Consider the following 13635-nt stretch of genomic DNA (forward strand, 5'->3'; position numbering starts at 1 on the left):
AATGATAACATATAAAAGTGAGTAAGGTAGCTTTATTTCAGGAATGTCATTCTTGAGTTGAACACTAAAATAATTTAAAGGGAAAAAAAAATCACATGATTATCTCAATAGATATAGCATATAACCAATAGAAGAAAGTCAGAAAGTCACCTATGTTAAATCAGAGCAAGTAAAAGATCTAGGCAGGATTGTAAGATAAAAATAAAAGCAGAGGCACCTGGGTGGCTCAGTCGGTTAAGCGTCCAATTTCAGCTCAGGTCATTATCTCACAGTTCATGAGTTTGAGCCCTGCACTGAGCTCCTACACCAACAGTGCAGAATCTGCTTAGGATTCTCTCTCTGCCTGTCCCCCACTTACATATGCGCGTGTGTGCTTTCTCTCTTTCTCTCTCTCTCTCAAAATAATAAGCGTAAAAAAAACAAAAAAAAAAGCATAACTGTGCAAACATACTACAGCAAACTAATGAACTAACAACAACAAAAAAAAGAAATAGCATGTAGAAGATGAAGACCTATAACCTAAAAGACAGAAGGAAATACATGTACTTCAAGTGCTAGACCTTAATAAAAACAAAAAATGAAAAAAATGAGAGCTCAAAGACAGGATAATAATTCAACAGATTAAAGGTGAATTGCAGGGGCACCTTGGTGGCTCAATTGGTTAAGCGTTTGTTCAACGTAGGCTCAGGTTTTGATCTCATGGTTCATGAGTTCCAGCCCTACGTCAGGCTCTATGCAGGCAGCTCATAACCTGGAGCCTACTTCAGTTTCTGTTTCTCCTCTCTCTCTTTGCTCCCAGGGATCCCTCCCTCTCTCTCTGTCTCAAAAATAAAATAAACATTAAAAAAAAAACAACAACTTACTGTGTGAGCGCCTGTGTGGCTCAATTGGTTAAGCATCTCACTTCAGCTCAGGCCATGACCTTGGGGTTCATGGGTTCGAACCCCACTTTGGGCTGTCAGCATGGAGCCTGCTTGAGATCCTCTGTCTCCCTCTTTCTCTGTCCCTCCCTTACTTGTGCATGCTCGCCCCACCCCCCCCAAAAGTAAATAAACATTAAAAAAAATTGTTTTTAACTTCTCTTATGGTAAAGAAACATTTAATGTACTCTTTAGTTTCACTTCTTTTTTTCTTTGTTAAATTCTAGTTAACTTAAAATTTAATGCTTTTATTTAAAAAATAGTATCCTATCTTTCTAAAGGTATTACTATTGCTCTATATACACAGAAGGAAAAGTAGGTAGGTAGATAATAAGCTAGATGTCTGGAATAATGTTAACTTAGTAGTAATGAGAGTTTCTGGCTGGTGGGACTTGAGATGTGTATATATTAGTCAGTGTCTAGCCAGGCCATATCAGTTGTTTTTAACAGAAAGAATTTAGTAAAAAGGTATTGTTAATAGACACTAAACTGAAGTGGCAAAAATAGGCTACTAAAGTTTTCACAGAGATATCAACTATGGGAAACAGCTACCATTCCTAAGGCTGTGGGACAAAGGAAAGAAGTTGAAATTATTAGGATATATAAATTCACGGGAGAGGTCCTGTGGAGGTTAAACTCAGATATCTGAGAATGGGGGTACTGCTTAGGCTAGTTAATGCCTCTGGACTTGGAATGTGGACCCTGTGGGCCTAAGACTCAAATACCTGGTGCTGATGTCTCTGAGGAGGGTACAACAGGGCTGTTTGGGATAATAAGTGAGGTAAAAAAAAAAAAAAATGTTATTTTGTTCCAGGTGGCTAGCCAGAATAGGGAATACTCTACCCACTTTTTAGAAATCTTCCTCTATGTTTCTCAGTGTAGGACTTTTGAAAGTTTTTATTCATACTGATCTTGTACATTTTTAGAATTTATTGCTACCCATTTTGGTTTAGTTTTGTTCCTATAAATGAAGCATTTCTTCTGCTGTATCTTTTGACTGGTTTTAGTTTGTACATAAGAAAGCTCTTTAATATTAAATATTAATTTAACATCCAGAATCCTTACTGAATTTTGTTGTCAGTTTTCCACCTTCACAATATTTAAACTTCTCTAAATAGCTCTTACAGAAATCTGTTTTGCATTTTGTTTAGGTGGTTGGACTATGTCCAACATACTGATTTCTCTTTATTGCTAAGTACCATTTCTTTTCCTGAACTATTATTGTAAAATAGTGGTCTCCCTGCTTTTTCCCCTGTCCCATCTCTAATTCATTCTGAACACAATTGCTAATATAATATTTTTAAAACTTAAATCATATCACTTTCCTACTCAAAACCTTTAAATGATCATCCACTGTTCTTCAGATAAAATTCAGGTTCCTTAGCATAAGCTACAAGGCTCTGTGTCTTAGTCTGCATGGTCTACAAGAACAAAAATCATAGACTGGGTGGCTTAAACAACAGAAATTAATTTTCTCACAGTTTGACGGCTGGGAAGTCCAAGATCAAGGTGCTAGCCAGTTCACTTCCTGATGAGTGCTCTCTTTCTCATTTGCAGATGCCCACCATCTTGCCCATATCCTTACATGGTCTTTCCTGTATTTGTACTTCATAGGGGGTCTGCAAGCATACTCTTCTTTCTCCTAAGGCCAGTAATCCCATCATAAGGGCCTGATCCTCATGACTGGATGTAACCTTCATTACCTTCCAACGGCCCTATGTCTAAACATCATCATATTGTGCATTAGGGCTTCAAAATAAGAATTTTAGTGGGACACAGTCTACTCTGCTCTAAAATGATCTGGACCCTGCCTGTCTCTAACCTTTTCTAGTGGCACTCTCCAGAGTCCCTTAACATGCTGGCCTCTTTTAAATTTCCCAAACACATCAAGCTTCTTTCTACTTAAGAATCTTGACACATGCTGTTCTCTGCCTAGAGGCTCTTCCTTAGGCTCTTTACTCAGAGATTTGTTTTCCTCCTTTAGGTCCCCGTTTAAATACCCCTTTCTCAGAATTCACATATGTGAGCAGGTCTCCTCTAATTGTCTGTCACCTCACTGAACTTATTTATTAACCTATTACAAATGTGTATCTATATATGTATGTATAACTTTATTCTTCTGTCTACTTTTTAAATGACCCAGAATCCTCCATAATAAAAAATGTTTTTCTAATGGAAAAAAAAATCTGTTGATAAACTTGAACTTCTTGAATTCAGTCAAGCTTTTGCTTTTGCTTGATCATACACTGTTGAGAAAATAATACTCATGTGCATTGTACTTCAGCAATACCTTTAAGAATTAAAAGGCCACATTCCTTTAATGCCTTAATTCCAGTTCTAGGAATGATTTGTACATGTATTTTAAGACATTTATACATTGCAGACAGCAAAGGTTTGGAGAAACTTAAATATCCATCAATGGGGAGGGGGTAGTTCAATGAATTAGATTATAATCATACTATGAAATACTACTGAGTTATTAGGGGATGGAGCTGTTCAGTATGTAATGATATGGAATGATTTCCAAGTAGAAAGAAAATATACAGTGGCATTGTGTATAGAGCGTCTGCCATCGTGTGTGTACACCCCACAAAAGGTTCTATATTGGAATTTTATCTAGATTGTCTTTTGAAAGATACAGCAGAAACTAGTGGCTGCTTTCAGGGATAGGAAACCAGATGACTAAAGATTCAAAGGTGGCATGGAGACTTTCTTTCTCAATGAAAGAGTAGTAAAAAAATACCATGGGCGTAGAGATGAATGACTGTTTCTGACTGAAATTATGGGGAAGACTTTTTGAAAAGCAAAGATATTTTTTAAAAACTTAGTATCGCTTTTATCTAACAAAAACAGAACTCATATTAACAGGCAATTATGATAGATATTGCTGTGAGAGATATAAAATGATTTGAGTTACAAGTGGAAATGTTATCTGGATTTTATTTGCTTTTAGGTGGTGATAGTGGACTGGATGGGTTAGGAGGACCAGGTGTACAACTAGGAAGCCCAGATAAGAAAAAACGCAAGACAAATACACAGGTAAATTGACATTTTCTTTGATAACCATTTTTGTTCACTGATACGATCAGGCTAATGAGGTAAATTTAAATTTGGTCATGGATTTTTTTCCCCTCCTCATTTGTAACCTAATAGTGAATTCTGCAGTGATTTTTTTTTTTTAATTCTGTAACTAGTGGCTATTGTTGGCCTATAGGCCTACAGTGGATATTGCAAGAGGGAAGTGTAGGCAGACAAATTAAAATGTTTATTCTTAAAACTAACTTAAACAGCACAGATGCCTGTAATTTTAGTAAAAGATTTAAAATATATGAACATAGGTTTAGCATTAAGCAATATTTAGCTGTTATAATAATTTAGTAGTATGTACGTATCATTGAGCAGTCATGGGGGAGGCATCTTTTGTGTACAACATGTGGTTGAATAAATAGTTATCAAAACAGGCTTTTGTGGCTTTATCTTCTGTAAATTTGAAGCACTCTTTTTATTCTAAAGATTGCAAGTAAGTATTTTGTGTGTAAGGATTATTTTTTTCCATTTTGGCCACCACCTCTTAAAATTACAGTGTGACTAAAATTGGAAGTTTATTTTTCCATTCTGAGGCCGAGAGCATAGTGCTTGGGGAATACTTTAATAGCTACTCCCTGAAGTTAAGCCAGTAAAATAACTTAGAGCCTGTTTATTGTTACTTAATTTTATGGTTTTTTGGGGGGTGTAACAGGTACTTTTAGTTAGAATTTTAAGTGAAAAATTCTAGAACTAAAGTTAAGCATATTAAATGCAAATTATGTAATTAAGCTTCTTTTGAAGGTTAATAAATACCTTTGAAATTTGAAGTAACAATGAATTTGAGCTCAGAAAAGCATGCCTTATTTTCTTTCCTAAATGGAAGAAATCTATACATTTTAATCATTAAATATAATTAAATATAAAACTTATTTGGAATTGAAAAGTCAGATGAATTAAATTTTCATAAGACATAGCAAGAAAATTTTGATTAAAACTAGGTTCTTACATGTTAAGATAACAATTTTAATGACTTCTTTGCTCAAAACATGTATTTTACTCTACATTCTCATTTCAGGGGCCTTCTTTTCCTCCATTGTCTGAGTATGCTCCACCACCGAATCCAAACTCTGACCATCTAGTGGCTGCTAATCCATTTGATGACAACTATAATACTATTTCCTATAAACCACTACCTTCATCAAATCCATATCTTGGCCCTGGTTATCCTGGCTTTGGAGGCTATAGCACATTCAGAATGCCACCTCACGTTCCTCCAAGAATGTCTTCCCCATACTGTGGTCCTTACTCACTCAGGAATCAGCCACACCCATTTCCTCAGAATCCTTTGGGCATGGGTTTTAATCGACCTCATGCTTTTAACTTTGGGCCACATGATAATTCAAGCTTTGGAAATCCATCTTATAATAATGCACTAAGTCAGAATGTTAACATGCCTAATCAACATTTTAGACAAAATCCTGCTGAAAACTTCAATCAGATTCCTCCACAGAATACTAACCAAGTATCTAACCCTGACTTGACATCTAACTTTGTCCCTGGAAATAATTCAAATTTTACTTCTCCATTAGAATCTAATCATTCTTTTATTCCTCCCCCAAACACTTTTGGTCAAGCAAAAGCACCACCCCAAAAACAAGACTTTAGTCAAGGAGCAACCAAAAACACTAATCAAAATTCCTCTGCTCATCCACCTCACTTAAATATGGATGACACAGTGAATCAGAGTAATATTGAATTAAAAAATGTTAATCGAAACAGTGCAGTAAATCAAGAGAATAGCCGTTCCAGTACCACAGAAGCTACAAATAACAGCCATGCAAATGGGACGCAGAATAAGCCGCGACAACCTAGAGGTGCCCCAGATGCATGCACCACTGAAAAAAGCAATAAATCCTCTCTCCACCCAAGCCGTCATGGCCATTCTTCTTCTGACCCAGTGTATCCTTGTGGAATTTGTACAAATGAAGTGAATGATGATCAGGATGCCATCTTATGTGAAGCCTCTTGTCAGAAATGGTTTCATCGGATCTGCACTGGAATGACTGAAACAGCTTATGGCCTCCTAACTGCAGAAGCATCAGCAGTATGGGGCTGTGATACCTGTATGGCTGACAAAGATGTCCAGTTAATGCGTACTCGAGAAACTTTTGGTCCGCCTGCAGTGGGCAGTGATGCTTAATCACAGGCATTAGTTAAAGTGATTTTTTTTCCTGTGTATTTCAGAGGCTCAGTGACACAGGATTTTAATGTTTTACATTATTTTTTTAAATGCACATACAAAAAGATTATTTACCTTTCAGTTTTTGTTAATATTCTACTTCATTACCAGTGCAAATTTTGTATTGTCTTTGTTTGCTATCTTAAATGAGAATAATGTATATGGGGGTGCTTTAGAAAGTACTATACAAATAAATGTTAGTTGTCGTTGTTGTTGTTAATCATAAACATAAAAGCCTCTTGAAGCTTCAAAATAATATATAGCAAATGTAGGCAAGTTTTGACTTTTAAAAGTTAGAATCATTGAAAAGTGTACATTGCAGAGCTGAACTTTGGCAATATTACATTAAACAGTTCAAAAAATTTTTCAAGGATCTATTTGACATATGTTTTCAAAAAAGCATATGTAGCTGTAACATGGAAGAAAGCATACATTTTAATGGATGTTTTAAAAAATAATAGAGTATGACACCAGATTTCTCCCCACTAGGGTCCTTGAAATTAATGACTTTCCTATTTTCAAGTCAGTCTTTCCAAGATATCTGTTTGTACAGATAGGAGACAGATGTTAGCATATAGTAGATGCTCAGTAAGTATTTGTTGATTGACTTGTGGATTGTACCACATGAAATTGCTAATACTAGATCAGTTGAAAATTGACTGCAATTAGTAGAATTGAAGTGAAGTATGTTTCTAGTTGTGCTATTTAGAATTGTAACAGTGTTATGGCCTTCACTCTTCAATTTCCTTTGATTATTGAGTTTTTTCTTATTGTTTTCCAGAGAAATAAATAATATAGTATCCTCAGAAGAATTATGGATACTTCTTTTAATATGATTTCAAGCCAGGACAATACTGCAAATGAGATAGGTGTAAATATCAAGTTGGGCCTACAAGGCTCCGCTGGGGAAAGAACACCACTCAGTGGTGGTTTGAAAAATCTTGTTCTGGGGAATCTGGATTCAAAAATGAGCCTCAGGGGAGATCAGAATCCATCTTAAAGACCAATTAAGAGCCAGGGTGAGAGCTAACTCACAAACAACAATTCAAGGCCTTGAAGCAGACAGGAGCTTCTGCTGTGACTGGGAAAGGTGAAAAGATGAATCCAAGAACATCCTCCTGGGAGATGATCAAGAATGAAGACAGTTGGAGGTGTGCTCATTAAGATTCAAAAAAGCAGAAACATATTTTTAGAGTGGATCATGAACTGTGACCAAAAAAAAAAAAAAAGATACTATATATGACAATTGATAGCAATTTATACAATATTTGGATATTTTTGAAGCTCCCAAACTTGCACCATCATCGTTGTGACCAAAAATGTTCTGAAGGCCATATGGTGATCTGCAAAAGAATAATTACTATTGCTTAAACCCTGGTGAAACGACAGCAGCAGCATATTGCTGAGGAAGTAAAATTATGCATGAAAATTTTGATCAAGAAAGGTCCTTTGGTTAATAAACATGAGCCCACACTTTTACATGACAGCACTTGACCTCACACGTCACAAGCCACGAAAGCAAAGTTAATTCAATTGGGATATTCAATGTCGTCATGTTCATTGTAGTCACCAGACCTTTATCCAATGAACTACCTTCATTTTCATCATTTGAAGCTTTTTTTTTAAGAAACAACATGTTCTCCAATTAAGAAGTAGTAATTGGAGGATCTGAACAATTTATATATCTGAAAAAATGACAAATTTTTTTAAAATGAAATATTTAATATCTTATTAGAAATGTCTCATACATATTTTGATTGAATAAAACTTATTTTTTTAAATACAGTGTTTTAATTTTCACCTACAAAAACAGCAATTTCATATGGTACAAAGTAGTAGAAGGTTTTCTCCATTTACCTGTGACTAGTTAGAGGTGAGTACAAAATATTTTCAATATAGTTGTAAAATATATATCTTTACAGTTTTAGAAAATGAAATGATATAAATTCTAATATTAGGTACTCCTCTGTGTGACATCTTTACCAGTTGAAGCAGGTTAAATGCAGTATTTTTGGCTGACTCTGACATTTGATGTGTTCAGTAGCATACTTGAAAATCCCATTTTGCTTACATTATAGTTTTTATTAGAGATACACAATTTTTTAAATATTTAAGGATCTAGTCATGTTCTTGAAATCCTAGTAAGTGCTGATTTTTAAGAAATGATGCACTGCATGCTAAATGTTTATTCCTAGCATCGGGTCATGATTTTTTATGATAATACAGTTAGATATTGAGTAGAACCTTACAGTGTCCTCGGGAGTTAACATTTTTCATGGTAGTACTTGAGTTGTACTTATTGTTAAAATTGATTTTGTGGTTTCTTAAGCCATCTGTTGCTTACACTTTCAGTAGTTGGGTGAAAGTGAAGTAACCTCTCCCAAGCTAGTATAAAGATACTTGATTCGTATTGAGATTCTTTTCCATTTCCAAGTAGTTGTTTTTAAAACTTACAGTTGAATTTTTATTCAAGTATTTAGGTCTTCAGAGCACCTTATTTAAATAAGAATCTGTAAATATTCAAAAGAAAACTCATGGTTGACTGACAGTGAGTCACTGAAAAACTATAAAATCATAGTTCATGAATGTTTTCATGTCTTTGAAGTACTTTTCTTTACTAGTTCCACATTTGTCTCCATATGACACTAAGTCAAAAATTATCTAGACAGTTTTTGATAGGAAAAATGATGAACTATAAAATGGCCAGGTACCAATTTGTCCAATTTGACCCAAATAAGGCTATTAAACAAATTGTTATGGCTTTGTTAGGACAAGTGATGAGCTTCCCTAAACATTTTTAAATATTCATTGATAGAAAGAAATGTACATAGGTCGAATAGCCTTCCAGTAGCATTGCACATTTTTTTATGTAATCCTTTTCTTTCACTGAAAGGCCTCATCTTGCATGCACACATATACACAGATACACACCCACCTACACACCCACACAATTGAACAGGAAATCATAGTTTCTCTTACATTCTCAAGTTTTGTCTAGTTTAACCTGACTGACCCTCAGCAACTAGGCTGTCTCACGACAGCTAGTCATGATAGTTTTAATGCATCAGTTCCTTTCTCAGAACTCACTTTTTATTCATTTCACTGCTTCTAGATGCTACTGGACTCACTAATGCTGAAACGGCTTAGCTTGTAAAAGAAAATTTATTCTTCAGATAGAGTGCTTAGAATTAGATTTGTGATCAGTGTTTTTTTCCTTTGGTGTGAAATACTTTTAGAGTACTGCTATTATGATTCTTGTTAATCCAAATTAGATTATGTACATACAGCAAGATTTTCTTGTAATAGTGCTTATTCTTCTTAGAGTAACAATATAAAAAAATCCAATCTTTTTTTTTTTAGACTCCCATCTCTGCCTGCTGGTAGGGAAAAAACCTCAATAGTGTGGGTCACCATGAATTCTGCTAACTTTAATCATCCAAATAAGTATTAGGAGTCTTCATCTAGTATTCTTTCAAACTTGTTTGTCTTGAACATATTAAGAGTGCTAGTACTTATTGTCCATACTATAGTAATTGTATTTAATAGTAAAAAAAAAAATATGTAAGTAATGGTTTTTTCTAAGGGAGCTCTAAAGAATTTTTGAGTTTCTTTCTTTTTTATAGTGTATAGAGGTTTCATATGCATGAACATTTGTGCTATTTTAGATTTTTTTTAATTAAAAAGTTCAGTTAAGAGCATCCAGGCTCCCAAAGTTCATTTGTAAATAGTGGTTTGGAACATTATATAAGATGATTAGATTGTTAGGAAAGCTCATAAAGGCTTATTTAAACCATAATGTAGTTAAGCGATAGTATCATGCTGAACACTCAGTTTTCTTTAGGGAACCAATCAGTGTAGGAGGTAGAAAGAAACAGAGGTCTTCCTTTTTCCTGATGTGATTCAGGTAAATTTAGTTTCTTGGTGTTAGTGTTTCCTAGTTGCCCTCTTACATCCTAAACCCTCCGGTGGAATGCTATATAAGCCAGCTTGCCTCTTCCCTTACTGGATGCCCTGTGCTCCAAAATTCCATATTTTTCCTCCAATCAAAATTCCCATTTCTTTCTGTGGTTATGGCTGGCTAGATTTTAAGGAAAAAGTGTTTTCCACCGAGATGCAAATGAAGATAGTGAAGAAAGTGGGATTAAACATTTTTTTTAAGACTGCTTATTCAGAATGAAGTTTTATCTAATAGCTAAGATTTCAGACAATATGACCACATTTCAAGTACTGTAGGAAGCAGTATTTTTATCAAATTGATGGATGCTGTCTTGAGAGTACTTCCCAATTTCCTTTAGGTTTTTGGATATTTTCATAGTTTCCTCAACTTTTGAACTCAGAGGTTTCTTCTCATTTCCACATTTTAGTAACTTCCCCCTTTTCTGTATTCTCTTTATCCAGTAGAGCAGTATAGAAGTCACATCTGCATTTTTCCAACTTTTGGTACAGTAGTGGAAGTCTAGAGGTACTCCTGGAGTAAGGAGGCTAAGGCTGGCATTAACATCTCCTAAGACATATGGTCTAGGGGAAATGAAAAATGGCTGTCAATAAGCCAGACATGAATACGTCAGAGGCTGCCTGTATTTCATTGAAAATTTTTAATGAAAACCCGAGATAAGCTTCATCTTTGTCAGTTTGTCAAAATACATTACTTGCAATTATATTAAAACTTATTCTAAATACCTGTACTTTTCTTGTTCTGTAGATGATATAGATGATGTTGCTTGTTAGTTAAAATATCTTTTATAAAAGAAAGTCCTGCTTCTTATCATGATGTATGTGACTTAAATGACTGTTTCATATTAAAACTATTTCTTCCTTATGTACTGTTTACATATACCTCTTTTTGGGATATTAGTTCAGTACTTTTATACAAATCTGAGTGTGTTCCACATTGGTGACATGTATTTTTGCAGTAATTTTTTGTTTTGTTCTTAGAGCATGTCTAAAGTAACACATGCACTAGTGCTGTGGTCTGTGGCAAAATTACTGTAATTCAAATTGGAAAATAAAATGTTTCCAGACTTTGTCCAACATTTATTCCTATGGCAAAGGAAATTACTATGTAATACTAATTATTTCTTACGCTGGTATGTTTAAGCTACTCTATGAAGTATGTGAAACATCAATATTTGTGGATTAGTAGATGGCCTGATGTTTTGAAATGGGAGAGAGCGGTAAAATTTGGTGTTAGCAATTCATAACACTCATAATACAATAAATACTTCTGAAAATTTTGGTTTTCCTCTTACAGTTATAACTTATTAAGGAATTATTATCTTAATTGGTGGTACATATTAGGACTTTTTTTTTTAGCCCATATCATTAAAATTACATTCTAGACTTTGAACCTAGTCTGATATCTTCCAACAAAAGATATCATTCACTTCTTCATAATCAAAATAAGTAGAAATGCTAATCTTCATTTTTTAAGAAACTATTATAATACCATAAAACTCCTCTAATTTACTTAGAATTTGTAACCATTGGTACAAAGACTTGAATGGTGTTTACTTTGTACTATCTAATGAAAAGATTTGTTAATAAAAGTCATAAGGTTTTAAGGAAAAATGTTTAATCTTAGAAAAATGTGAAGCTTTATAAAGCATTTAAGAATACTACATAGCTTTATAAAGCATTTGTTTGAGAATACAAAAGCATTCTTTTGCCATTAAAACAAGTACACAGAAGAATTGTAATTGATAATGCTTGGCCAGTGCAAATTTGTATTTTTGAAATTATATACTTGAAAGAAAAAAAAAAAAAAGAATGCTCATGAGTGCTTAAACTGCATATCTTTTTAAATATTCAAATTTTTAGACTTTTATCAATTCAAACTATCCTGAGTAAGGCTTTGCTGTATTAGTGATATATATTATAAGATAAATGTTTACCTGTGTTATGTTAATGGTATCTCTATACAGCATCATTTTTGGCTTGGTTGTTGTGTGGTGTATTTTGTACACTTGGTTGTCAATTATTGATAGGATTGACATAGCAATAAATCTGATTCAGTTCTTAATATTTTAAAAAATACCATATACCATACTGTGGCATAATTCCATTATATTTTATTTGAATCCCTAGTGTTTTCATGGGTCTATTTTGAGGGTTAAAAATTTAGAATTACATGTTAGAAATTTATTTTTTCCTGGTACCTTCACATACAATCTCTTAGAAATGGGTCTACTTCTATTTAAATCATAGAGGTTTTAAGAAGTATTAGTATTAATTAATTCAGGAATTGCTTTGTGGAAAAATTTCAAGTATGAAATGAATAGGTTACCCCCAAATTGTTTATTTTCTTTATATGGTTTTGTACAGGTTACAGTTTTCAGAGAAGCAAAATTGGCTTGGTAACTGATTGAATATAGTAGATAATGGATAGTTTGTCTAAGGGCTTCCAAGTATTAAACCTAAAATTCTCAATTCTGAATTATTTTTAATAATTACTATTAATAGTGGTAAGCCAATTTATCTTTTTCTTTTGATTCTTTTAATTTCTTCCTTAAGCACCATGCTAGAATTTAAGAGGAGTTTATCTTCCACATTTTAGTTTTTTTTATTCTGCAGATAATTAGTAAGACAAGTAGAAGTTCCACTTTCAAAACAGTCCATGTTATTGTTGGCCATTCTTTTCAGGGTTCATACTAAATGTCATTTGTGCATTGTATAAAGAATGTTATTTATCAGTATTTAGACCTACTATTGGTAAAAATTATGTATGGCAGGCTTTCTTGAACAATATGTATTGTAAGTTTGTTCCTATAGTGTTATGCTTCAGATTCTTTTAAATAAAGCTAGTTTTCAAAGAGAAAAACAACTGTTTTTTTAAGTGCTTGACTTTCAACAGGACAATCTTAGGTTATAGGTATGAAAGTCTTGGCTTTGGGTAGGAAATGTTCCAGGAAACACTTACCAGGACAACAGCCTATAATTTACCAGGAATTTAATTTTATACTGAGGACCAAACCAATATTTTTGGATAGGTCTTGTTACATGCATTTTTCCCCTGTAAAGTTGATACATAACACTGAGCCCTTAGTTTCCTTAGAAAGTCTGAGCATAATCTATCTCTATTTTGATTTTAACAAATTAGGACTTAAGTTCTGTTAATAAAAAATTAATTGGAGAGGAGCTCTACAACCTCACAGTTTAACAATCCCTGAAACAGAAACACCCCTGTAGCAGTATTAAGAAGAAACTTGTCTGAATATAAGATTAAGTTTACCAAAGACCTCCAAAGTTTGCTGGAAACATCCATTACGTGTCTAGACTTACATGGAAAGATGCAAGTGGATCTGTCAGTTGATGCAACTTGATATTCGAGGTAATAGGAATGACAATAAGATAAAATTATATCAAGATAAGATTTGAATGCATGAAAGTTCTATTTAAATTTATGGAATGATGGGGCACCTGGCCAGCTCAGCTGGAAGAGTGTAGGGCTCT

The 13635-nt window shown here is 33.9% G+C and overlaps 1 protein-coding gene across 4 annotated transcripts in view; it reads left to right on the forward strand.

Annotated features, from left to right (window-relative positions):
* The window catches only part of PYGO1 (pygopus family PHD finger 1), a 31897-nt gene extending 18891 nt beyond the window's left edge, over positions 1–13006 (forward strand). For 3 of the 4 annotated variants that reach the window (XM_027067308.2, XM_027067309.2, XM_027067307.2), the window contains one exon: positions 3874–3960. Coding sequence is in view for 1 of the 4 variants with exons in the window: in XM_027067305.2 (XP_026923106.1) it covers positions 3874–3959; positions 5023–6147 (1211 nt within the window). In the remaining 3 variants the exon portion in view is untranslated. Of the gene's footprint in view, positions 1–3873; positions 3961–5022 lie in introns of those variants that run through there. The other variant, XM_027067305.2, reaches the window with a different exon arrangement.
* The last annotated feature ends 629 nt before the right edge of the window (positions 13007–13635 follow it).

This window comes from Acinonyx jubatus, chromosome B3, assembly GCF_027475565.1.
Source record: "Acinonyx jubatus isolate Ajub_Pintada_27869175 chromosome B3, VMU_Ajub_asm_v1.0, whole genome shotgun sequence".
Classification (NCBI taxonomy): domain Eukaryota; kingdom Metazoa; phylum Chordata; class Mammalia; order Carnivora; family Felidae; genus Acinonyx; species Acinonyx jubatus.